This window comes from Typopeltis vanoorti, chromosome 6, assembly GCF_054136105.1.
Source record: "Typopeltis vanoorti isolate ZY-2024b chromosome 6, IOZ_Tvanoo_1.0, whole genome shotgun sequence".
Classification (NCBI taxonomy): domain Eukaryota; kingdom Metazoa; phylum Arthropoda; class Arachnida; order Uropygi; family Thelyphonidae; genus Typopeltis; species Typopeltis vanoorti.
In genome coordinates, this window is record NC_143554.1 from 96,322,948 (window position 1) to 96,350,806 (window position 27,859).

The 27,859-nt window shown below is 37.7% G+C and overlaps 1 protein-coding gene and 1 long non-coding RNA gene across 4 annotated transcripts in view; one reads left to right on the forward strand and one right to left on the reverse strand.

Moving 5' to 3' along the window:
- Positions 1–3,427, forward strand: part of LOC150105728 (uncharacterized) — a 55,138-nt gene extending 51,711 nt beyond the window's left edge. Inside the window, exon 2 of the long non-coding RNA XR_016548454.1 lies at positions 3,297–3,427. This is a non-coding gene — a long non-coding RNA (uncharacterized LOC150105728). The remainder of the gene's footprint in view (positions 1–3,296) is intronic.
- Positions 1–27,859, reverse strand: part of Klp64D (kinesin-like protein 64D) — a 261,208-nt gene that overhangs the window by 52,145 nt on the left and 181,204 nt on the right. The window contains exon 16 of one of the 3 annotated variants that reach the window (XM_090394322.1): positions 16,177–16,300. The exons of the other annotated variants lie outside the window; for them this stretch is intronic. Coding sequence (XP_090250448.1) covers positions 16,294–16,300 — 7 coding nt within the window. The 3' untranslated portion in view covers positions 16,177–16,293. Of the gene's footprint in view, positions 1–16,176; positions 16,301–27,859 lie in introns of those variants that run through there. 3 annotated transcript variants of the gene reach the window in all.

Sequence of the window (27,859 nt, forward strand, 5' to 3'; positions counted from 1 at the left end):
AGAGTACCTCATGATAAATTGATAGTCAAACTAGAGCAGATGGGATTGGATATTAGATTAGTGCATTGGATTGGAGACTGGCTATCTGATAGGTATCAACAAGTTGTGTATGGGAGAGCGATATCCAGGAAAAGGAAAGTCACTAGTGGAGTGCCTCAGGGGTCTGTTTTGGGGCCATTACTGTTTAACTTGTATATTAACGATATAGGTGAAGATTTGGATGGAGATATTTAGTTGTGTGCAGATGATGCAAAGTTGGGATGAACCATGAAGAGTAGTGAAGATGTTGTGGCCTTACAAGAAGACTTGAATAAATTGAGTGACTGGGCACGGAAATGGAGATGTGAGTTCAATGTTGCAAAATGTAAGGTTTTAAAATTTGGAAAACAAAGATGGGATGCAGAATTTATGCTTGGTGAGGATATATTATTGGAGGTGGAAGAAATAAGAGATCCGGGGGTAATAGTGGGTAAGGATCTGAAATTTAGGGGAAACACATAGCCATAATTGTGAAGACAACACAAAGGCTTCTGGGAATGATGCGGAGGACACTGACGTGTAGAAGTAGGGAGATTTTTGTTCCATTGTATAAGGTGTTGTAAAAGTTTGATTAGGCCACACATGGACTATTGTGCTCAGATTTGGTCACCTGGTTTTCAGAAGGATGAAGAGATGTTGGAAAGGGTATAAAAAAAAAGATTGACTAAGGTAGTTTCTGACCTCTGGAATGTCGAGTATGAGGAAAAATTGAGAAGATGTAATTGTTGAGTTTGGTGGACAGGAGGAAGAGGGGAGATATGATAGAGACCTACAAGTTGGTAAGGGGTTGTTATAGGATCAATGCTAGAGAAGTTCTACAGAAAATTGTGGGAGATCGGGGGAGAACTAGAGGCCATCCCTGGAAACTGTATAAAGAGGGTGTGAGTAGGGAAGTGAGGGGCAGGTTTTTTTTCGTGCAGAGATGTGAATGATTGAAATGCCTTGCCTGAGAGTGTGGTGTCTGCAAGGAGTTTGAATGTGTTCAAAGCACAGTATGATGAGCTGTGTGTGTGATAAAAGGACCTCCCAGATGAGTCAATAATAGTAATAATAATAATAACTACCTCTAGCAAGCCATTCCACCCACCAAGCAAAATATCTAGTCCTAACACCGATGTTAACCATGTTCTTACACAATTTCCATGGATGATTCCTCATTCTCTCCTTTCCTGCCATGTACCGAAAAAAGTCTTCAGTGTTAATCTTATAAAACCCATTTAATAACTTATATGCTTTTATCATGTCTCGTCTCCTCTTTTTCACCTATCAGCTAGCTTTTAAAGCCCACAGACCAGACCTGTCATAATCTTTGTCACTTGTCTCTGGATCCTCTCTGCCATCACTTCATCCCCCTCACAGAATCTGGGTGTCCAGATCTGTATGTAGTATCCAGATGTAGCCTTCAACAGCCATTTAATGTGCTGTTTTGGTTAACTTTGTAGTATGTTCTCTAAACTTCAGCATTATCCACAATCATCCCCCAAGTCATGGTCTCATCATTTTCCTACAGCTCAGGTCCATCAATATAGTATAGTACACAGCTTGTGATTTCTTCTTCCTAAAGTCCATCACCTTATTCTTGGCTACATTAATATGGTAGCCATTTACCTTTGCCTATATGGCAAGTTTATTTGTCTTCCTGCAGGATCTCTGCATTGCCTTCATTTACCATTGTTCTTTCCAGTTTAGCATCATCAGCAAACATCTGAATATTTCTTGACAAATCATTTCCTATATGACTGATGTACAAATTAAATAACAGAGGAGCAAGTATTGAGCCCTGTCATACAAGTTGTGACAGGGCTCAATACTTGCTCAATCGCGGGGTGATTTGGTAGGAATCACATGAGTGATCGTCTTTGTACATGTCTTAACTAATGCGTGTGTAAAACTCAAGCCGATAGTCATTTGCTAGTTGGCCATTGCAAAAACAATAGAAATCTGCATGTAAACTTTGGTGTAAAAATGCATGATTGAAATTTGGAGCAGTGTGTTAACATCAAATTTTGTGTGAAAATCAACAAAACTGCTACTGAAACGTTCGAGCTGTTGAAAGTAGCATATGGTGTGGATGCTCTGAAAAAGTTGTCTTTGAGTATTATAAGAGATTCAAAGGTGGGCGAGAAGATCTGAATGACGACCCCAGAAGTGGGCAGCCAAAAACAAAAATGATGGCTGCAAATGAGAACGGAATACAAGATTTGGTATGGTCTGGAGATTAAGTGTGCAATTAATGGCTGATGAATTGTAAATGAATCAAGAAACAGTCAGAGTAATTTTAGCTGAAGAATTTGGAATGCAAAAGATTTCTGCAAAGTTTGTGCCTTGGATCTTGACAGACGAACAGAAGCCGCCGCTGCTTCTGTTCATCTGTCAAGACGAACAGAGGCAGCGGCAGCTTCAAGTTGCAACTGATCTTCTTGCAAATAAGCATATTTCCAAGAGTAATTACAGGTGATGAAACCTGGTGCTTCCAGTACGATCTTAAACAAAACGCCAGAGAATGCAGTGAAAAACCCTCGAGTTCGCCATGTCTGAAAAACAGCACACGTCATGTTCGCAGTTCAAGACCATGCTGGTGTGTTTCTTTGATCACAAGGGGGATACTCCACTATGGATTCAATAAACAGGGACAAAAGTTCAACCAACAATGCTATTTAGAGCTGCTGAAAAGATTACAGGATTCTGTTTGGAGGAAAAAGACTTGAATTGTGGCCTGACAAGTGGATCATCCATCACGACAATGTGCCAAGCCATAGTGCACTCATCATGAGAGAGTTTCTGGCCAAAAATTTGATTAGCAAATTAAGTCATCCTGCTTATTCACCTGACTTAGCTCCCTGTGATTTCTGGCTATTTCCAAAATTAATCACTGTACTAAAAGGACAAAGAATTTCTGACATCGCTGATATTCAGCATAATGTGATAAAGGACCTCGATACATATAAAACACTCTTCGTACAGCTCTAGGAAGAGCCGTGTAAAGAACATCCCATCCAAAAAGTTAACCTCTTTAAAGAAAATGTTTCTTCACCCAGCTCTCTCTAGTAATTTTTTTTTTTTTTTTTTTTGTTAATCATGTATATAAAAATGTCAAAACTTTATTCATGTTGTTGATACATTCTCATTGTTGAGTCTTTGTTTAGTTACTTGTGCTTTGTTTAATTTTGAATTCATATTTAATATATCTTTAATATGTGCTGAAATATTGTCATTAATAATTATAATGTAGATCTTTTGTTTTATTCATTTTTTAGCTGATATAAGATGCAGATAAACTTAGGTGTTGGCAGTTTTTCATAAAAAGTTTCAATGCATAAGATTCCTTTGTTTCTTTGTAAATTTTTGTATCATCTATACTCCAATAAAAGTGGATTGGTTGGTTTAATTTATACTAAAGTAATTGGCCAAGCATATTATGCACATGTAAATTGTATGTGTTTCATGCTGTATGAAAAGGAAAAAAAACCTAAGATTCCAGAGCTGATTAACTGACCTTTAGTTGTTTAATTATTATTAAAAAGAAATATAACACCAGAGGAAACCTTACATAAAAAAATTTATTATCCTCTGGTGTTATAATTCTTCTTAATATGCCAACTCACGGTATTTCATTATTGAAACAAGTTATTATTATTATTATTCCAATGGTTGAGTTCATGGAGTCCTAAGACTCATTGCAGGAGACTCAAACTATCAACACAATATCTATCATACCTCTCCTTGAACCCATTAACAGACAAAGCACTCGCAACTGACTCTGGCAATCCATTCCGTTCACTAGGCCTCACACCCTTGCTAACCACTTATCCAACTTCCAGGGATGACCTCTTGTCCTGTTCCCCCCCCCCCCCCCGCTTCTCTAGCCAAGTGCTGAAATATTTCCTTTGCATTAACCCTAAATAATACTTAAGTAACTTAAATGTTTCTATCACATCCTCCTTTTTTGCCTATCAGCTAACTTTTGCAATCTACAAACCCTTCTCATAATCCACAATCTCTCCTCATAGGTAGCATTCCACAGACCACTCACCATCTAGGTCATTCTCTCAAAATCCTTTCTACCACTTCCCTTATCCCTGAGAAACCCAGGTGACCAGACCCAAGCACAGCAATCCAGATGTTGTTGTTGTATCAAGGTTTTATAAAGAGTAATGATAACTCTCTTATCGCTACTTGTTGTTAGTATGTTCTTCAATAATCAGGTTATCCTGAGAGCTACCTCGACCATTTTTTGCAATATGCCTTCTCAACTTCAGCTCTGTCTACTACTTCCCCCAAATCCCCGGCTTCATCAATTTCCTGGAGTACAGTTCCCTTGATGTGGTACATAGCTTGTAAATCTTTATATCTCAAAATGTATAACTGTACACTTTTCAACATTAAATTGATATCCATTCTTTTTGCCCTTACTGTCAGCCTATTTAAATCATCCTGCAGGCTCTACACTTCACCTTGATTAACTATTACTCTACCCAACTTTGCAATCAGCAACCAACTGAATATCTCTCTCTTCAATTATTTCCTATATCATTTATGTACAAATTAAACAGCAGTGGTTCACGCACAGAGCCTCTGGCAAACCACTAGTCACCTGCCTTCTCATGGTTTCTGCTCTGCCATATACTATTTTTGGTATCTGTCACCCACCCTTTTATCCATATCACCAGTTTCGTATCCATCCCAATTTGTTGCAGTTTGCATAATAGAGTTCTATGTGTTATCTTGCGTTTGCAAAATCCAGCAGTACCATCCTTTAACCAACTCAACTGTCATTCTATTATAAAATGTTCGTAGATTTTATTTATTGTCCACCCATTCCTAAATTCTCTTTTTCACCAACTTTTCCAGTACTTTTACTACCACTCCTGAGATACTGATTGGTCTATAATTTGCTACCACAGAATCTTCCTTTATACAAAGGAATTATTTTGCCCTCCTTCCATTCTCTTTGGACTTTGCCAGAGCTGACACTTAAAATTAAACAGCCTAGTCAAAGGCATTGCTGGTTCCCTACACGTTCTCTTAAAACGAGCTGATATCCCATCTGATCCAACAGCTGTATTTGCATTCAGATTCTGCAATATCCTAAGTACTTCCAATTCGTCAGTCTCTGTTTTCATATCAATCCCTGTCGCTTCTGCCATAATAATATCTTCACTTGGGTGATATACACCCTTGCAAAGTGGTCACTCAGTAACTCAACTATTTTATCCACTTCTGTCTCCTTGTGACCATCAGTACTCATTAAGGTTATTCTTCCATAGTCATTCTTACTGTTACTTGCCATATAGAAAAAAAACTTTGGGATTTCTTTGGTCTGCTTTGCTAGTTTTTTTCTCGTAAACTGATTTTCCCTTCCTTACCATACTAAGTCACCTTTCTAACCTGATCACTGTCCTGTTCCTGAGTTTGCTAGTCACCTTTCTCTTTATATATATATACCCTCCAGAGCATTTTCTTTTTAAGAAGCATATACTTAATGATATTATTCATCTGTCTTACTCCTGACTGATTAATCCTCTGACCTTGAGTATACAGTATGATACTGTTTCCTCCAGATATCCCTTGACTATTCCTCATACTGTGAACATGCTTCCCTTGCAGATCTTTATGCCATGGTGCTGCTTCAAGCTAACTCCTAAGTCAAGGCCACATGATCACTTTCTCAAATTGGAGGCAATGTGGCCACTTTAGTTATGGGCATGTCTTCTGATCCTATAATCAGATCCGACACACTCGTGTACCCTGAGTCCCCCTCCATCACATTCTGGTTCAAGTAATTATCCCTCAATAAGTGTATAAATTCCATTCCCTTCCTGACGTGTCATCTTTCCTCATTCCAATCTATGTCTATGAAGTTAAAGTCCCCCAAAATAATTAGTACAATAAGTGCAAGTCGAGTAATCTGCTGATGCATGTCTTCCACATCATCCCTAGCGACCCCTGGCCTATAGCAGCAACCAGTTTTATATTTTGTTGTGTTTTTTTCATCAGAAAATTATACTACTATAGTGTATTAGTGTAGATTTTCATGTTTTTTTAGAGAAATTAGTATACTTATCACATTTTTATTTTGATATTGTCGGCATGGCACTAATGCGACGAACAAAGACCATGGCAGCAAAGACCATGTTGTCCGGCGATTTGAATTTGCAGGATATTATTCAGTGCAGTGTATGCAAAATGTATGCATTGAGAAAATTAAAGAATATGTGGAAGGAAATTGAAACTGAAGAGAGAGAGAGAGAGAGAGAGTATGTATTAAGTGTTTTAAAAGTGAGTGTCTGTTAGGTGAAGAGAATGCAACAAATACCGACGCTAAGATAGAAAATGATGTTAATAATGTCGAACATGTGGCTGTGGAAATAGAGGATAACAAAATGGATACAATAAAGAAATAACGCACGTAAATGTTATTCTTCATAGGACAAAGCACAAAATTGATAAACTGCAAGAGTTAAGCAAGGCTGAAAAAAAAAAGAAAAAGAAGCAGATGATCCGAAAGAATAATAAATACCAATCGAACAAACAAGAAAAACAAGTTAAGGAGAAAATTATGTATGGAGACTCAATAATCAGGAGAGCACTTAACAAAAGTATAACAAAATCGTGTTTCCTGGGAGCAAAAATTCACAATATTAGCCACGCCATCCCGATGCAAAAAGGTAACTTGAAGGAAATGATTGTCTTGGTTGGTACCAATGATTTTGAGAGTCGAGAAGTATTCTATGAGGGAGGATGTAAAGGAGTTGTTAGAAGAGGCAAAACTGAAGAGCAAGAATGTGAAGGCTGTAAATCTCCTACTGCACTATGATAGAGATGAATTGAGGAGGAGGACGCTGATAGCCATTGAGTCTATATGAGTCTATACGTAGATTGTGCAAAAGGAGTGATGTAGAATTTGTGGATCTGTGGTCTCTGTTTGACAGAAAGAAGGATTTGTACAATGCGGATGGATTGCATCTGAATGGTTTTGGTGTTAGGTGTCTGGAGCGAGCTTTGTATACCAAACATGCTAACGTGCAAATTCAGGGAAACTTAAGCAATTAGGGTGGAAGCAAGTGAGTTTGTGTGAAGGCACCATGAAGCAAGTGAGTTTGAGAATGACCAAGTGAGGAATCTAGTCTCTCAAGCAAAAATATTAATCATATCTCTATCATAGCATGGTAGGAGATTTGCAGTCTTCACCTTCTTGCTCTTCAGTTTTGCCTCTTCTAACAACTCCTTTATATCTTCCCTCATAGAATACTTCTCGACTCTCAAAATTATTGGTACCAACCAAGACAATCATTTCCTTCGAGTTACCTTTTTGCATCGGGAGCGGGTGGCTACTATTGTGAATTTTTGCTCCAGGGAAACACAATTTTGTCATACTTTCGTTAAGTGCTCTCCTAATTATTGAGTTTCCATAGATAATTTTCTCCTTAACTTGTTTTTCTTGTTTGTTCAGTTGGTATTTATTATTCTTTCGGATCATCTGCTTCTTTTTTTTTTTTTTCAGCCCTGCTTAACTCTTGCAGTTTCTGCAGTTTATCAGTTTTGTGCTTTGTCTTTCAAATTAAGGTAGTCAATTCAGAAAGTAAAGGTGGATGGGGGAATAAAGGGATGTTGCCATTTCTATATACTAATGCCAGAAGTATCAGGAACAAGGAGGAGGAGTTTTTGGCATTGGTTAGTGCAACCTTGCCAAACATTATAGACATTAGCAAGACTTGGCTAACAGCAGATGATGTAGTTACAGGGAAAGAATGTGAAGGGTTTAGTATTCTCAGGGAAGATAGAGAAGATAGGATGGGGGGGGGTATGGGGGACTTCAACTATGGAGATATAGACTGGAAAGAAGAAAGATCATATTGCAGAAAGGAAATGGAATTTATACACCTGCTGAGAGATAATTACTTAATTCAGCATGTGATGGCGGGGACTAGAGATGGGAGAGTATTGGACCTGGTCATAGGATCAGAAGAGCTATCCATAACCAAGGTGACAACATTACCTCCAATTGGTGAAAGTGACCATGCGGTCTTGACTTGGGAGACTGTAAAACATGAATATTCTATCAAGGAGTATTTATGGAATTACAAGGTAGGTGATTATGACATGCTTAGGAAAAGCTTAAATCTGTACATAAAACACTGCAGGGTAAGGATGTTAGTAGTGCATAGGATATAGTTAAGGGTCTTCTAGAGAAAGCAGTATTAAATTGTGTACCTAGGGTAAGGAGGGTTAATTGGGTAGGAGTTAGATGGACGAGTAATATTATTAAGCATGAGCTGCAGAAGAAGAAAATGCTGTGGAGGTTATATAAACAGAAAGGTGACCACAAGGCACAGGCAAGAAAGGCAAAATCAGATTATGAGAGGAATTTAGCCGAGCAGGCCAAAGGGAATCCCAAAGAGTTTTGTTACGTGGAAAGTAAGAGGAAGAATAGCTACGAAAGATTAACTTTAACGAGTGATGATGGTCACGAGGAGACAGAAGCGGATAAAATAGTTGTGTTACTGAGTGACCACTCTGTAAGCATATATCTTCCTAGTGAGGTTACTGCTTTAACCTATTGTGACAAACACCAATGTGAAAACAGAGGTGGATGAATTGGAAGTTCTTAGAATATTGCAGAATCTCAATATAAATACAGCTGTGCAGTGATGTAGCTAGAGCTTTTGATGCCCCTCTCAATACACACCAAAAATACTACAAAAAAGTCAAAACGGTGTATAGGGAAATAAATTAAACCACTATGTTTATTTTTGAAGTAAAACTTTAATTTCAACATTCTGAAATGTTATTTTTCTTGCTTTTCTGTTAGCAAAATTGTCAATGACACTGGCGAAGTCTATTTCATAGTAATGTAGGTAATTCTTAATCAATTTTATTTAGAAAAACTCCTCTCACAACTAGCAACATTCACAGCAATTGTGAGGAAAATTCACAGTAGTATTACAATATTTGGAACTGAGTTCTTGAGACTGTATTTTAGAATTAACTGTAAAAGTTCACAAAGGTTGAAAGTGCCACCCAGGGCTGACCCCCCCCCCCCCCAAGCTACACCTCTGCAGCTGTGGAAGTAGATGGGATATCAGCTAGGGTTCTGCGAGAATGTGCAGTGGAACTGGCAATGCCTTTGACTAAGCTGTTTAATTTAAGTCTCATCTGGTAGAGTTCCAAGGGAGTGGAAAGAGGGCAAAATTATTTCTTTGCATAAGGAATAATTTTGTATTATTCCTTATGTTTCTAGGACTACAGTAGCAAATTACAGACCAATCAGTTTACTCAGGCATGGGTAGTAAAAGTACTAGAAAAATTGGTAAAAAAAGAGAATTCAAGAACGGACAGATAAAAATATGATACTATATGAGGATCAACATGGCTTTGTGAAGGGTCAATTATGCCTTAGCAATTTACTAACTTTTTATAATAGAGTAACAGCTGAGTTGGATAAAGGAAATGGCTACACGATGATTTTGCAAAGGCATATGACAAAATACCACATGGAACACTGTTACACAAATTAGAACAAATGGTGATGAATATGACACTGGTTAAGAGGATGGCTGCTGGACAGATATCAAAAAGTGGTATATGGAGGGACAGAATCGAGGTGAAAACAGGTGACTAGTGGTGTGCCACAAGGTTCAGTGCTGGGACCATTGCTGTTTAATTTGTACGTAAATGACATTATAGGAAATTACTTGAGTGAAAATATTCAGTTGTTTGCTGATGATGTGAAATTAGGTAGAGTAATAGTTAATCAAGGTGATATGGAGAGCTTGCAGGAAGATTTAAATAGGCTGTGTCAGTATGGGCAAAAATTAATGGGTATCAGTTTAATGTAGAGAAATGTAAAGTTATGCATTTTGGGATAAATAGATTACAAGCTGTGTATCACATTGATGGCATTGCACTCTAGAAAATAGATGAAACTAGAGATTTAGGGATGGTGGTAGACAGAGAGTTAAAGTTTAGAGGACATGTTGCTAAGCTAGCCCATAAAATTACTTGGCTATTTAAGAACACATTAACAAGTACAGATAAGGAAGTTGTTATTCCTCTTTATAAGGCCTTGATATGCCCACATCTAGATTACTGTGCTCAAGTCTGGTCCCCTGGGGATGAGGAAGCAGTGGAGAAGATTCCGAGGGGGATGACCAAGATGGTGAGTGGCCTGTGGAATGTTCCCTATGAGGATAGATTGAAGGTGTGTGGATTGTAGCAGTTTGGTTGATAGGAGAAAAAGAGGGGATATGATAGAAACATTATTTTATAGGATAGATGCAGGGGAAGTGTTTCAGCATTTCTCCTGCATCCCTAGAGGGACCAGAACAAGGGGTCATCCCTAGAAGTTGAATAAAGATGTGGTCAGTAGTGGTGTGAGGACTCGATTTTTTGCTTGGAGAGTGGTGAATGAGTGGAATGGGTTGCCCGAGTCAGTGGTGAGTGCTTTGTGTGTTAATGGGTTTAAGGAGAGGTATGATAGATTGTGTGGATAGATTGGGTCTCCTGCAATGAGTCTTCAGACTCCATGGAGGTGCCTGTATTATAATAATCATAATAATTTTGTTCTATTTGCCTCAATCCCACACTAGATTCAAGGAACTGCCATCTGGCTGAATGACTCCTACTCTTGTTGGCTGCTATTCATCTGCTATCATCAGCAGTATCCCATCTGTCTTGTCTACTCTATCCTCTCTGAAAATAACAAATCCATCATATCCCTGTAACTAATTCATCTGCTGTTAGGCAACTTTCATTAATGCCTATAACTTTTGGCAAAGTATAAAAATATAAGTCTCTGAAATGTGTTCCATAGGTTCGGGGCAGAGCAGCAGCTAATTGCATATGGCACAAGGCATGAAAGTTCATCAGTCTGGGACAACTGATATCTAGTAACTTACCACACATTGGCTATTTCCAGTATGTCAGGAATTCTTGGAATACCTCACAAAGAAACAGACTAGCAGAACAGACAAGCGGTTAGAGTCTGGTTAGATGGTGATAGTGGAGTTATTGTGTGCAGAAAGTGTAAGGACAATGAGGATCTAAATCGTGTTTCGGGTGACGAGAGTGATATCGTTAAAGAAAGTCAGAATATAGAAAATAGTGATGTGATAAGGAATTGCAAGGTAGTACCAGATAGGTGCGAGAGCGTCGTTGAAAGTGTAAATGAAGGTAGAAATACAGAACGAATGGATGATTTAAATGATAATGAAAATGGTGAGATAGATGCAAGTAGTGAAATAGCACGGTTGAGCGGAGCGATACACAGAGCAAAGCGGCAACTGGAGCGTATGGAAAAATGTGTACTGAATGTACCGACTAATAAATGGCGAAAGTCTGATACGAAAAATAAGAGAATTCGTAAACATAAATAAAATGAAAGAGTAAGTGCTGCACGGAGATTCACTATTAAGAGGTGTGATAGTTGAGAGTTTGACGAAATCGTACCAACTGAGTGCGAACATAAAGGACATCAGTGAATCTATTTGAGTGCAAAAACAGAGGGTGAAAGAGATGATAATCGTGGCAGGAACAAATGATTTGAAAGAAGACAAAATGGAAATGATAGAGGATGTGAGGGAATTACTTGAGATAGCAAAAGAGAAGAGTGAGAGAGTCAGGATGGTGAGTATTTTGCCATGGTATGACAGTGAAGTGTTTAGAAGGAGGGCCATAATTGCCAATGACTTTATGCGTGGGTTATGCATAGAGAGTGATGTGGAATTTGTGGATGTGTGAAGTGAGTTCGATGGGCGAAAGGATTTATATAAGATGGATGGGTTACATTTGAATGAAGTTGGTGTACGGAGGCTTGAAAAAGTGTTGATGAATGAAGTGGATGTACAGACTCAGGGAAACTAGATTTATTAAAGGGGGGGGGGGGAGTAGATATGCAGGCTTTAGGGAGGCAGTTGAATGTATGAATGAGTATAATATGCCCGAGTAAGGACAACAAATCAGAATGAGATAGTTAGTATAAGGCATCAAAGTAGGGATGGGATGGGACTAACAGGCTTCTGCAATTCATGTACACTAATACCAGGAGTATTAGGAACAAGAAGGAAGAGTTTTTGGCCTTGGTTGGCACTTCCAGCCACAGGTTGTTGGTATTAGTGAAACATGGCTGACAGAAGATGATAAAGCTAGTGGGATTGAATGCGACGGGTATAGCATGTTCAGGAGTGACAGGGAGAATAAAAAGGGGGGGGGAGTGTTATTGATGATAGCTGATGAGTTGCAGCCAAGCAGTATAGAAGTTGAACTGCAGGATAGAGAAAAGAGCACATTTGAGGCTATTTGGTGTGAGATAGAGGCTAGCAGAACAAAATATACAATTGGGTGCTGCTATAGACCAGGCGATGGAATAGATGGTGGGGATAGTATGCATAGGCAAATAGAAGAAATGGGTGGAAGGAGGGTAATTATTATGGATGATTTCAATTATGGTAACATTGACTGGAAAGAAGAGAGGGCACATGGGAGGAAGGAATTGGATGTTATGCGGTTATTAAGGGACAGCTATCTGCGACAGCATGTAGTGGAAAATACTAGGGGGCAGAGAGTGCTTGACCTAGTAATTGCATCTGAGAATGTGACTGTAACAAACATGACCATGTTGCCACCAATTGGTGAGAGTGATCATAAGGTCATGACTTGGGAGGTGGCTAAAGGAGTGGAATTTACAATTAAGATGGTACATGTGGAATGACCGGGCTGGTATGTATGACAAGCTTAGGAGTGTGCTTGGCTCAGTGCCATGGCATGTAAAACTGCAAGGGCTGAATACTGATAGTGCATGGAAGGTGGTTAAGAAGTGTTTGCAGGAGGCAATGGTTGACTGTATACCAAGAGTCCGAATAATAAATCAAGTAGGGGTTAAGTGGATGAATAACACTATTAAGCTTGAGCTGCAAAAAAAGAAACAATTGTGGAGGGAATTTAAGGAGAAAGGTGACCAGCAGGTGCAGGAACAGTATAAAGCTCAGGCCAGGAAGGTAACAAGGGTGGTAAGAAATGCAAAAGCGGATTATGAAAGAAAATTGGCCATGCAGGCTAAAGAGAATCCCAAACAATTTTTTCAATGTGTTGCAAGTAAAAGGAAAAATGTTCATGGCAGAATGATTTTAAAAAATGCTGAGGGTAGGGAGGTAACCAAATCAGTCGATATAGTGGAATTACTGAGCGAGCACTTTGCAAGAGTATATCATCCAGGTGGTGACATTGCAAGAATGGAAGAACCAACAGCTTATACTGGAATTGTGATGAATGAAGTAGAGGCAAATAATCTATTACAGAACCTCAATGTCAATACATGTGTGGGATTGGATGGTATACCAGCTTCTGTCGTACGTGAAGCGGCTAAAGAATTGTCAGTGCCCTTGACCATTTTGTTTAATTTGAGCATCGGGTCTGGGTCAGTCCCAAGGGGGTGGAAAGAGGGGGAAAATAGTTCCGCTGCATAAAGGTGGTTCCAAGGCTGCTGTTGAAAATTACCGGCCAATCAGCATAACAGGAATCGTTATCAAGGTCTTGGAGAAAATAGTAAAGAGGAAAATATTGGATAGATTGGATAGATGAAAATGGAATACTGTATCGGGGACAGCATGGTTTTGTGAAGGATAGGTCATGCCTCAGTAACTTGCTCACGTATTATAACACAGGATCTATTCAGTTCATATAGTCTTGATTATGTTTTCTTCTCCATTCACTTGTTGCATTATCTCTTACAGGTGCAAAGATTTTTCTGAGGATTTTATTTTAAAATATCATTGTCTAATGATTGTTGTATACATTTCTATTTTAACAGTAACTGGTAGAATTCTGGCAGAAAATAAATAATATAGTAGTGAATGATAAGATTTATTGGAATTTCTATTTTAACAGTAATTGGTAGAATTCTGGCAGATAATAAATAATATAGTAGTGAATGATAAGATTTATTGGAAGCATATATTCTAGCGTTGTATTTCTATACTAATTTTATTACCTCATGTTCCGATTTTATTAATTAATGTTCCGAGGTATACGGTCATTTCTATATATGTTTAAATCAGTTTTATCCCGGTTGATTAGTAATCCTAGTTTTTCAGCAGAAGTTTTCTTTATGTTATTCTAATGTCTTCAGCGTTTTCTCCAACTAGGCATATATCACCTGCATATTCTAATATTATTGTGTTATCTTTTACAGTTTCTTGAAAACATTTTTCTAAAGCTAAATTAAGTAGGATGGACAAAAGGACAGCTCCTTGCTTCATTTCATCTTTAATAGCAGAGAGTTCAGATCTAATCCCATTAGCCAATACCATGCTTCAGCTGTCAGTCATGCAAATTTTGATTAAATTTATTATCTTATGAGGTATTCCAAGTTCATTTTATACTCGCCTGAGACCTTTTCTATGAATGCTACCATATCTTCTTCTTTCTCAGCCTTGGTCGGTCCACTACTGGATGAAGGCCTTCCTCCTTTTTTTGACCACTTCTTTCTATCTTTGGTAGTCTTCTTATCATCTAGTCCTTGGCTTTCCTCTGTTTCTTCTTCTGGTTGGTATACAGTTTGTAATCTCCTTGGCCCAGCATTCATCCTCTCTTCTCATTACATGGCTAGCCCACTTCCATTTTCTGGTCTTAATATCAGTTAAAATGTCATTTATTTTGGATGGTAAGTTTTTATTTCTTCCTTATCTCCTTTTTTGTGCAGTAATACTAGGTTGGTGTTGTTCCATTTATCTGGGATTTTTCCTTCTAGACATAGATTGAGAATATTCAGGGCGTAAGGCTATATTATCTCGCTTCCATATTTTGGAATGGTGATGCCATCATTGCCTGGTGCATTGTTGTTTTTCATTTGTTTCAGTGTTTCCTTTAGTTCTTTAATTCTTATAATTGAGGTAAAGTTGAAGGGCATCTCAGTGTTATTAGTTGGTACTTTTGAGTCATATAATTCTCTGTAAAATTCTGTAATTCTGTTGAGTATTTTTTGTCTCCCTAGTGATTGTGCCATCTTTGTTTTTGATAGCAATGATATGTGTTCATCCTGTGGTCATACTCCTTCTTAAAACTTTCATGTTTTTGTTTTTCTTTATTGTTTCTTTGAATTTTTTCTGTATTATATTCACGTATGTCTCTGATCTTATTTTCTTTCTTAAGGTTTTGCAAATTTCTATATATTCTATATTTGAAAGTTTGTTTTGATCTTGTTTCGTATTTCTTCTTTTGTTCAGAAGTTCTATGGTTTAATCCTTTATCTTGATTGTCTTGGTGCTTTGGTGTTGATTGTTTACGTGTGTAGCTGCTCTTGAAATTGTATTAGTTTTCTCCAAATTCTCTTCAAATGGATTAATATCGTCTAACTCCTTTAACAGTTCCATTCGAAACTCTTTTTGTTTGTTTGCAATTGTGTTGCTGTTAATTTGTTTTTGTTAGCAGCAACCAGTTTCCTTCTTTCTTTTCTCAAGTTCAGCTCTTGAAACTGAAACATCTTGGATATGTTTTTTGTTGGTAAGTATACAGTCTATTTCATTTTTTGCTATGCCAGTGCAGCTTTTCCAAGTCTATTTGCATTTGTCTGGTTTTTTAAAGAAAGTATTCATAATGTAAAGTATATTACCTAAGGAAAAATCTGCTAATAAGTTTCCCACTTTCATTTCTATTTCCTAATCCAAATTTGCCTATTGTGTTCCAAAGTATCTCTTGTTTTTCCAATTTTGGCATTGAAGTCCCCTATTATGATCAGATATTGCTCTACTGCTGATTGTAATTAGTCAAAACATTTCAATCTCTTCTTTTTCTGTGTGGGTGGATGTAGGAGCATAGACTTGAATTAATTTTATACCTTTTGTTCATTATAAGCATAAGTGTGATGATTCTGTTGGAAACAATTTTAATTTATTTTATTTAATTCTTATTTAATTATATTATATTTTAATTTAATTTAATATATAATATTTAATTCTTTTATTTTACTTTTTATTCTCATGTTGATTATGAACCCTACTCCACCTGTTGATCTTAGGTCCCCTTCTCCATATGTATAGAGCAGTTTTCCACTTGTGAGTTCTATCAGGTGTTCTCCTTATTCTTTTTGTTTCACTGAGTCCTATAATATCTCAATTTATATTGTTGAGCTCTTCTTCAATCATCACTAGATCTTCCTCTTTCCTAAGGGTTTTGCAGTTATAGTCCCAATCCAAAGTTTATTGTTGATTTTGTCCTTTCCTGGTTGGCATGTTAGCACGAATGCAACCATATGCTTTTCTAAAATCTATAAATAAAATATGAATCTGCTAATTATATTTCCTATTTTTCTCAAGTATCTGCCTTAGTGTAAAAATCTAGTCAACTGTGGACCTACTTCTTTGGAATCATGCTTGATATTTGCCTATATTTTCTTCAGCATATGATAACAATCTTTTTAGTAAAATATTAGATGAAATCTTAGCTTGCAGACATGAGCAATATTTCTTTGTAATTTTTACATTTATTTTTGTTTATATATATTGGTATTAGTGATTCTTCCCATTCTGAAAGAACCTCTTCATTTTTCCATATTAACTTTACAAGTATGTATTTCTATAGTTAATTTGTTATCATATTTGAGTCTGGCTACTATTCCATTTATATACTTTTGTTGTCTCTGAGTTGCTTTTAATGAAGGTTACCACATAAAATCTAAAACATAGCTCCATAAGGATAATATTTTTCTTATTTGGCCTGGACTGACTCAAAGAACAGCTGGTTAAAATCACCTTTAGATCAAAAAATAAGTTTTACGCCTGAAGTGAAACAAAATATAATAGAATCCTTCTGTTCACAGGCATATTAAAACCTATCTCAAGACAGAACAATAGAGAAGGCGGAAGAGATAAGGAATATGGGGGGGGGGAGATAATGATGGTTAAGGACTTAAAATTTCAGAGATCAATTGCTTAAACTGAGGACAGCACAACAGAATGACACTTTGTGATATTTAAAACTGCATGGGATAGTTGAGAAGCTACAATTGAGGTGATATTATCTGGAGATTAGTGATACAATGTGTGTTAATAGCGAGAACATGCTATACAGATTGAAGTTGATAATGGACGAGTAATAAACTTGCATTATAGATATTATGTGTGCTGAGAGAGATTTCATGGTTTCTTCAACTTTGCAAAGTTAGGAATAATCTTAAGATTTCGGCATTTTTCAAGTAAAGATATCCTAGTAACATAGATAATTTTACGATTCTACCCATCTTCTTAATTACTATCTGGTCATCCCAAAAGTAATATAGTTTTTAGCATTAAGTTTTGAAAGGATATAAAAGATAAATCACTTGCTAATTTAATCAAGTATATATATTCTCCAATTAAATCAATAACACTTTTCCAATGTTGTGAAAGCTTCATAATGCCATTTCTACAGAATTCAGGAGGTTTGGAAGCAAAGAAGCCACATAGACTCAATTTCAATGCATCTAATGTATTGTATTGTTTTTCATTAATGAAATGTTGCAAACTTCAAAATAAGTGATAATCTGAAAGTGCAAGATCAGGAAAATATGGAGGCTTTGGAAGCTTTTCCCAGCTGAATTCCTCAATCTTGGTACAGGTGATTCTTGCACTATGAAGAAGTGCGTTATCATAGTGAAAAACAACACCCTTTCAATTGACCAGAGAACACCTATTTTCTTTTAGTTTTTCGTTCAATTGATCAAGTTATTCACAGTATACTTCAGCTGTGATTGTCTGGTTTTGTGGCAAGAGTTCAAAGTGTATAATACCAGGCATATCCTACCAAACGCTTAACAAAACCTTCTGAGGGTGAAGGTCTTGTTTTAGCTGAGGTTTAGCCTGCTCCCCCTCAATGAACCCCTGCCTTCACCACTGATAATAGTCATTTAACAAATACAAGCACATTACAATTTAGATCATAAATTCAATGTTCTTGTCACTAAACAATGCCCATATCCTACTGTTCCAATAAGTGGGTAGTAAGCTTCTCAGTACACCCTTTAACTGAAAGTGAAATTGGAAGTTTATTTTGCACTTGGTTAGACTATAATAAATTTAGTTTAATCCTTTATCCAAGTGTAAGCAAATGAAGTTTGCACCTGAAAATATCTTCAGGACTGAGGTAAGGTGGTGCAACTCCAAGCAAAGGTGGACCAAGCTCTCATCACTCCTTGTCTCAGTATCTCCCATAATGCAAAGCATATCTCCTTGAGGACCTGTATACTGCTATGCATTAAGGGAAGGGCCACTACCCATACCAATTTCGACCTTTATTGAATTAAAATTCAATAAAGGTAGAAGTTAGTATCTCCACGTTTGGGTCTGCCTCCCACTGACAAGACCTCAATAAAGGTCGAAACCGGTCTGGGTAGTGGCCCTTCCCTTAATGCCTAGCAGTATACAAGTCCGCAAGGAGATATGCTTTGCATTATGGGAGATACTAAGACGAGGAGTGACGAGAACTTGGTCCATTTTGCTTGGAGTTGCACCACCTTACTTCAGTTCTGAAGATATTTTCAGGCGCAAACTTTGTTTGCTTACACTTGGATAAAGGATTAAACTAAATTTATGAAAGTGAAATTCTTATTCTATCCAAAGGGCATGAATTTGCTATAGTTCCTAAGAAGATACTTTATTTAGATTTCCTCTTTAATATTGAATGGAATCTGTCCACTCTCTTTGGTGAGGAGGCCAATAAACTTTGTCTGTACGTCTCATCTGTGCGATGGAAGGCCTATAAACATTTCCTTAGCAGAAATGAAAGCTTTACAATCTTTAAGATGCAATGGTCATCTCATTATCACAAAAATAAAGGAAAAACCATGGTAGTTATGAACCCTGCAAATTACAAATGTAAAATATCTCTTTTACTAGATGACAAATCTATTCACTATGAACTGTATCACAACCTCATACAATCAACTCAGAAAATTAAACTCACTGTTAGGTGAAGTTGTAAACTTTGATGGAAATACCATAGATAAACTTATTTTGCTAAAACCTCATGCTTCTATGTTTTGCCAAAGATCTACAAGGAAGGCATTCCTCTTCCTGCTATTGTTGACTTTATAGATTCTCCTACAGCTAAGTTTTTAGCACATTTATTAAAAGCTCATATGGTAATCCCCACTACTTTATAAAAAAATTTCTCAGTTTCTAATGATTCAATGGTCAGTTTTGATAATGAACCCTTTTCACTAACACACCTCTAGATGATATGCTTCATATCCTCTCACAAACCTTTAAACCAGATATAGTGAAATTAGTCAACTTTATCATTCACAATGGTTATTTTCTTTGTTCAAACAGAATCTACAGGCAAGGTGAAGGAATTGCCATGAGAATCCATAAACCCTCGTTCTTCATTTTGCACATGTTATATAGACAACATTTTTGTGATCTGGCCCCATAATGAACATACATTACTTGCTATTTTATATTAATTCATAACATAAAGAATCTAAGATTCATGAATTAATTTCACTATGGAAATAGAAAAAAAAGAAAGCAAATTATCTTTCCTAGACATCCTACTCTACTGCTCATCATTAGGTGAACTAATTACTTCTGTTTATCGAAAACCTACCTTTACTGGATGCTATATTCAACAGCAATCTGCCCACCGTCCCTCTCAGAAGATTGGAATTATTAAAACTTTATTATGCCATGCTCACATTATACACTCTATGGTGCAACAACTATAACAAGAACTTTAAACATCAAATAATATATGAATCTCAATGGCTTCTCAGAGTGAGTCACATAATGTATTTTTGATTCCTATAAGCCTAGCTCAAATAACAAGGAAACTTCTGGAATCTCAGAACCAATTTCTAGAATTGAGCATGGAAGTAGGAAATGCAAGGTACATGATGCTGGACCCTTACTTCATGTAATATATGTCTGTTATATTATCTATAGACTTCCCATCCTTACCCTTCTTTCTTTTCTTTTTTCCCCGAATGCTATTAGAGTATTCGAGGGTTAGGGGCAAATCTTTCTTATTTTGCTATTTCATCTTATGTAGTGGGAGTCTGCCTTCTCACCTAGGTATTTTTCTCACTTAGTAGGCTGAAGTTCCAATCTACTTGATCAATGTGGAATGAACTGGGACAAAACCAGATATGTGAGAAGGGCCTCTGCAACCCTACATTTGCAGAGGCCCTTTGCAGGACTTCACTCCAAAATGCTAAAATGGTTGTGCCTTAAAATACATCCCATGCTACACTGGTTGTTGTGCAGAATAATCAGAACCACATTCAGGTTTAAATAGAGGGTCCTGTTCAAGAAGTATCTAACACATGACTTTACACTGACTTATCCAACACAAGTCAGTGATATTGTGAACAAGGAAAACAGAAGGTATGGGATTTACATAGAGGTATAAAGTTGAGATCTTGGGAATTAAAGAGACTAGATGGAGAAGGTCACTTCAAAAGAGAGGATGGTAAGCTCTTTGTTTATTCAGAAAGCGACTCAAAGCATCATGGGGGAGCTGTGGTACTGAAGATGGTTCAGGCAAGAGTCCTCGTGGTAATTTATGCATCCTGCACAGATAGACCTGATGAAGAGCTAAAACGGAGGGAGATGATAACAAATGATTTCAAGCATAGACTGTGTATGAGAAATGGATGCAAAAAGACTTGAATAAGAATATTTTTCTTTTGAATTCATTTGGCATCATGAAAATTTACTTTTTGGTATGAGACCTAATGTAGAGTGTCAGTGAAACTAAATCATCAAGGGAGGAATGAGAAAAATGTGTGTGAAAGTTCAGCTATGGTATGCAAACGTGATAAAAATGTCTTCAAACATGGTTATGTATGTGGTGAAGGGGTGGAAAAATATGCTTTGTGTTTGGATCTTTTAAGCATATCTGGGGAGAGAAAAGAGAAAGTTCTACAACAAGGCTAAATAGATTGCATATCTAATAATAAGAATAGGCTTAGATGGTAATTTATTATGTCTATACACAAATTATAGGAAAATCAGAAACAAAGAGGTTGAGTTCATTGCTTATTGAATATGATATGGCTGTGATTGGGCACTATCCAGCGGTTGTCGTCTTGCAGATTCCTTCCTTGTAACTTTAATGCATTTTTTCATCATCTGCTACAAATCAGCACGCACATGGATCGGTACATTTGTCGATGAATTTCATGTAATACTGCCAGCGAACTCCCCATGATCTCCAGAAACTACTGCTTGCGGGATCACGACTCTTCCTGTCCTCGAAAAGCTTGCCACAGGAACAAAAATTAAGAGTGAGCCCCTCGAGCCTCAATCTCTGCCTTTTATATCATATCAAAAAAATTCCTGGATCTACTGGTACTGCCCTTATCACCCACGCTTATAGTAGGTTTTGGCAGCGAAACTCATAGTCCGGTGACCTTTGAGACTGTTGTTGATCTTCAGTTTACTAGCCTAATCCTGTCTGAGCTTTTTAGTTACAATTGCTTGTGGTTCTACATTGTTATTTTAACCTTATATTACAAAATTATTACACTACATTAGGTTATATACACTCTTAATTATATGTATTTTATGGCCCATGTAAAATTGATATAGGTGAAAAATATTTCTGTTTTTCACTGCAAGAGATTTTACAGAGATTTTACAGTTACATTGGATGAAGAGTTAGAGGTGCATGAAAATGAGGTTGAAGAGCTGTTGCATAACCTGGATAACAATTTGTCAATAGGGACAGATATTCCATCTGTCCCTATTCACCTGTTTGCTAAAGGAATATTCAGCTGAATTAGCTAGGCCTTTCACATGTTTGTATAACTTGGTCCTAGCTCAGGAACGATACCACAAGAACAGAAGGAAAGTATGACAGTTTCAGTGGACAAGGAAAAACTGGTGCAAAAACTAATGGGCCTAACTACTGACCTCCTATCAGTATCTCTGGTGTGGTAGTGATGATTTTAGAGAAGTTGATAAGAACTCGCATACAGAAAATGGGTAGACAAGCTATACTTTGCAAGGAGCAACATGGGTCTACTAAACGAAGGTCATGTTTTTAGCAATTTGCTCATATTTTATAACAATGTTAGCCGAGTTAGATAAAGGGAATGGATACACTATGATCATGTTGGATTTTGCTAAGACATTTGATAGGATACCATACGAAAGGCTGTTGCATAAACTGGAGAATATGTATTGGAATATAAACTCTTGACTTAGATCAGTGGATGGTTGACAGACAGATATCAAAATGTGATATACGGTGGGCTTGAATCTGCCAGATTTAAGGTGACTAGTGATGTACCTCACGGTTCAGTCCTTGGACCATTATTGCTCAATCTATACATTAATGACATTAGGAAGGGTCTAACAGGCGATGAGCAATTGTCTGCTGATGATGATGGGCAGATAGGCAAGGTAATTAGGAATGCTACTGATATCCAGCACTTAGCAAATGAATTGAAAGGCTGGAAATTTGAGCAAAAGAAATGGCTGTCAGTTTAATGTTAGGAAGTGTAAAGTTATGCACTTTGGTGTGATGAGATTTCCAGTGACACATTATATTAACAGAGTTATGCTACAAGAAACTGATGAGGCTGGGGTACTTGGCATAATGGTGGATGGGAATTTGAAGTTCAGAGGTCACGTAGCAAAAGTTGCAAATACAACTCAGAGGATAATTGCAATGTTGAAGAGAACCTTGACATATGGAGATAAGAAAGTCATTTTGTCTCTTTACAAGGCTTTGATAAGACCACACCTGGATTATTGTGTGTATATTTGGTCTCCCAGATTCCAAGGGGATAACGCTGTGGAAAAGGTACAAAGAAGAGTTACAAATATCATATCCGGATTATGGGATTTTCATTATGAGGACAGATTGAGAGTATGTGGATTACAGACTCTGGCTAAGGGGTTAGAGTTAGAGGGGTGATATGATAGAGGTCTATAAACTTTTGAATGGGTGTTATAGGATATTGTCTGATAATATTTTTCGTTATATGGAAGATGAGAGATGTTAAATCTTGAATGAAGAGATTTCGCTAAGAAATATTTCATTCGGGATTTAACAAGCGTTAACACACCAACAAGAATATACTTGTATATAAGTAGAACTGTAAATTACTGGAAAGCCTTAAAGATATTGTATCTTGACATTGAGTGATTCTATGTAAAGGAATATTACCTATCTTTCTATATTTAACAAGGGAAGAATAATTTGTGAAATATATGTTAGCGTGTAAAATTATGAGCTAAAGGTATGCAAGCGAGACGCTCGGAACAGCAGCAGAGCCTACGGCAGTCACGTATGCACAGAGCATGTTGCGTGCGCGAGCTTCCCGGAAGACGCTAAGAGAGAAGACCGGAACCGCATGCAGAAGAATGGTGACAGGTTAAAAGGTGTGACGCAGAAGAGGTGCCGCTAAAGGTGTAATATAAAAAGGCTTGGCTCCCCCGGTTTGGGACTTTTTTCTCTTGGATTCTAGTTCTTCCTCATGCTCTCCTGTTCAGAATCGGCGCTCATCACTCGAGGGCCCCAGCCCGAGTTGTTCCTGGAGATGTGAAGGTGAACCCGGCCAACGAAACAATGTCTCGACAGAGATAAGCAGTCAAGTAACGAGCGAGGTGTGAGGCATTTCTTCAGCATACAAAGGAAATCCCGCAAGCTGACCGTCATGCTAGACCACCTGGACCAACTCAAGCAGAGCTGTTTGTCGTCCACATCGGAGAGGATAAATCACGATATCGAACTCCAAACCAGGCCTAGGTGAGACGATCGTCAGGATAAAGAATAAGTAAGCTGTAAAGGGAATTGAAGATTGAGGGACAGACCTAAAAAAGTCTTAAAGATCCGGTCATGTAAAAACCTTAGTCTCTTTTGTTGTGGAAGAAAGAATTATTGTATAATAGTGAACAGGAACATTCATTAGTAGAGCTCATATTATGTAAGAGGCAGGACTTTAGTATTTAGTCTAATAGCAAAGTGTTACAGCTCCAGGAACATAATCTAATGTATTGTAAATGTCAATCATGTTTACTATGTCACAGTATAATCGTACTCGAAGTTAATTGAATTAATGCCTGGAAGGAATTGTAGAACAAAGAATACAAAGGGACAATTAATTGATTTGACAGCAGTGTCTTATGACAAGATTCAGCTATACAAATTATAGTTTGTTATATTAAGTTCTGTAAATTAAGAAAGTGATTATCTTAGCTGAATGTATATTTGATGAAAGTGTATTGCATAAGTTTTAATAAATTATTGTTATTATTATTGTTCCGGGAAACTCCAAGGAGTCGACAGACTCATCGAGGGAGGCCCTAACATCATGTCTGGAACAACTATTCAACATTCACACAGTATCTATCATATCTTGCCTTGAACTCATTCATGGTCGTAGCACCCACAACAGACTCTGGAAGCTTATTCCACTCATTCACCACTCTCCAAGTAAAAAACCTAGCTCTAACGCCCTTGTCAACCACGCTCTTGCCCAGCTTCCATGCATGGCCCCTAGTCTTCCCACCACCAGTCATATTTTCAAAAATATCTTCTGGATCAATCTTATAAAAACCCTTCAGTAATTTGAATGTCTCAATCATATCACCCCTCCTTCGCCTATCGTCCAATTTCTGCAACCCACAAATCTTCAACCTATTCTCATAAGGTTCATTCCACAGACCTGCTATCATCTTGGTCACTCGTCTCTGGACCCTCTCCACTTCCTCCCCCATCACGAAGAAACCCAGGTGCCCATAACTGGGCACAGAAGTCCAGATGGGGTCTTATCAAGGCTCGATACAGAGGAACAACAACTTGTTTGTCTCTGCATGTTAAAGTATTTTTCAGAAGCCAAGTGATTTGGTGAGCTGTTTTAGTCACTTTTGCAATGTGCCCCCTAAACTTCAACTCCCTATCCACCAACACTCCCAAATCCCTGGTCTCATCAATCTCCTGGAGTACGGTTCCACCAATGCGATATACTGCTGCTATTCTTTTCACCCCAAAGTGCATAACCTTACACCCATTTTTCCTAGCCCAGTCCTCCACACTATCCAAATCATCCTGTAAAATTTTGACATCCTGTGCACTCACAATTGCTCTACCCAACTTTGCATCATCAGCAAACAAGTGAACACTTCCTCTCAAATCCTTTCCAATATCATTGATGAACAAATTGAAAAGCAGTGGTCCAAGAACAGAGCCCTGCGGCACTCCACTAGTCACAAGACGTCTTTTTGACTCCACTCCTGAATAAACCACTCTCTGGTATCTCTCCTTCAACCACCCTCCTATCCATCTCACCAACCCTATATCCATCCCCATCTGCTCCAGTTTACTGATTAGGGTTCCATGTGGTATCCTATCAAAGGCCTTGGCAAGGTCCAGTAGTATCACTGTAAACCCACTACCCCTATCCAGTTCAGCCGTCACTGTGTTATAAAATGTGAGCAAATTACTGAGGCATGATCTACCCTTCATAAAACCATGTTGTCCCCCATACAATATCCCATTTTCATCTATCCAATCCTGTATTCTTTTCTTGACTAATTTCTCTAAGACCTTGACAATGATTCCTGATATGCTAATCGGTCGGTAATTTACAACAGCAGTCTTGGAACCACCTTTATGCAGTGGAACTATTTTCCCCTCCTTCCACCTGCTCGGGACTAACCCAGACCCGAGACTCAAATTAAACAAGATGGTCAAGGGTACTGACAATTCTTTAGCTGCTTCTCATACTACACGAGCTGGTATGCCATCCAATCCCACAGATGTATTGACATTGAGGTTATGCAATAGACTACTCACCTCCACTTCATTCACCACAATTCCCGTATAATCTACTGGTTTATTCGTTTCTGCAATGTCACCACAAATGAACCTTTGTACCTTTTACCTAACTAGTTGCCTGATAAATGAATCCAATGCACCACTTATTAATTAGAACCTGAGCGGAATTTAATTGTTTAATGGAGACCACGACTGCAAACTAGAGTTGGTACAGGAAATTTAGCTAATTTGAACTAAGTATTTTAATAGAACGATTAACCGTGTGTCTGTCTGAGAGTTAACTCCTTGATTAAGAAGCTTTTCTAATATAAGGGTTCTGGATGGCGCAGCAATAACAAATAAATTTTCCAGAATCTAACGAGGAGGTAACTCCAGATATTTTGTAACAAGGGAATTGGTTCTAACCAAAGGCAATCCCCCTTGCTAATTTAATTCGCACACATAATCAATCTAAGTGACGGCCATAGTGCACAAAGGAGATTAAGTACTGAGTAGGCATACAAAGAGAGGTATAAGTAGTGTTTCCATTACAACTAAGGAAGTACAATTTAAGGATAATTACAGAACAAGAATTCAGATACCTCATATCACATGTACATTAGATAATACAAAAGAAAATATAAAGTAATACATGTAACAGAGAGAAATGGGGGGACAAGTTAAGTTTGTTCACAGTCAAGAAAGGGGTAAGAGCTAGGTTTTTCTCTGAGATAGCACTGAGTGAGTGGAATAGGGATAGTGAGTGCATCTTGCGTGAATGAATTTAAGAGAGGGTATGACAGATGGTTTGGTTGATTTATAGCCTCCCTCAATAATTCCTCGACTCCCTGGAGATCTCGGATAATAATGATAATAAACATACAGATTGTTTTGGACTGCCTAGGAGAGATGTACTTTACACCTTAGGGGACTTCAATGTGGGATAGAGTATGAGAGTTAGGGCCTGAGTATGGCATGTTTGGTCTGGGTGAACCTGTGGTGAAAGACTTTGGGAATTTACCTATGCTGACAGATTAGTTATTGCCAATATCTTCTTTCAGAAACACCCACAATGGACCTATATTTCGACATCCAACAATGACAGGTCAAGACACCAGATTGATTACATCCTTGCTCCTCCACCATTGGAGGAGCCAGGATATAATCAATCTGGTGTCTTGCACAAGTATTCACATCTGATGTGAATACTTCTACTCAAGTAGACCATGGTACAGATCATCAGTTAGTAAGAACCAAAGTAAGACTGAGTCCTCCAAGTCAAGCCTGTTTCATCACTACACTGGATATCAGAATAATCCCTACTGGGTTCATAGAAGAAACATCAGCTCGGGTGGATGATCTTTTGTAGACTAGTGAGAAGAACTCATCTGAAATGCTCTGGGAAGGAGTCAAGGTTATAATACAGGATACAGTCAAGAAGTATCTAGGCCCACTTAAAAGACCAAGAGACCCATTGATATCAGATTCAATATGGATCTAATTGAACAAAGGCCATTTGGAGAAACAAAGAGAGACAGGAACTGAAGAATATAAGAGATTACATAGATAAGTCAGAAGAGCCATCAGGCAGGACAAGAAAAATTTTGATCTAGGCATGAGGTTGAAAAAGCAGTTAAACAGTTTAACAACAATAATGCCCCAGGGGATGGAAGGATAAGAGTTTCACTGATTAATGTGATTGATTACAAGGATATGGGGGGAGAGAAAGAAAGAAAGAAAGGGGGGGGGGGTTATAGCCCAGAGACTGGAAGAAGTCGGTTTTCATACCACTATACAAGAAGGGAGGATTGCAAGAACTACAGAAGTATTAGTTTAATCTCTCATGTAAGGAAGATTTTATTAAAGATCATTCTAAATAGGACTTAGGCCAAAGTAGAGGTGGAGATGTCTGAAGAACAAGTTTTAGGTAAGGTAAGGGTACCAGAGATCAGATCCTTTGTCTGAGACAGATCATTGAAAGGTATAAAGAATTTACACTCCTTATCATAATGTGTTTCATAGACTATTCCAAAGCCTCTGAATGTGTTCAGCATGTGAAACTATGGGAAATAATGAAAACAAT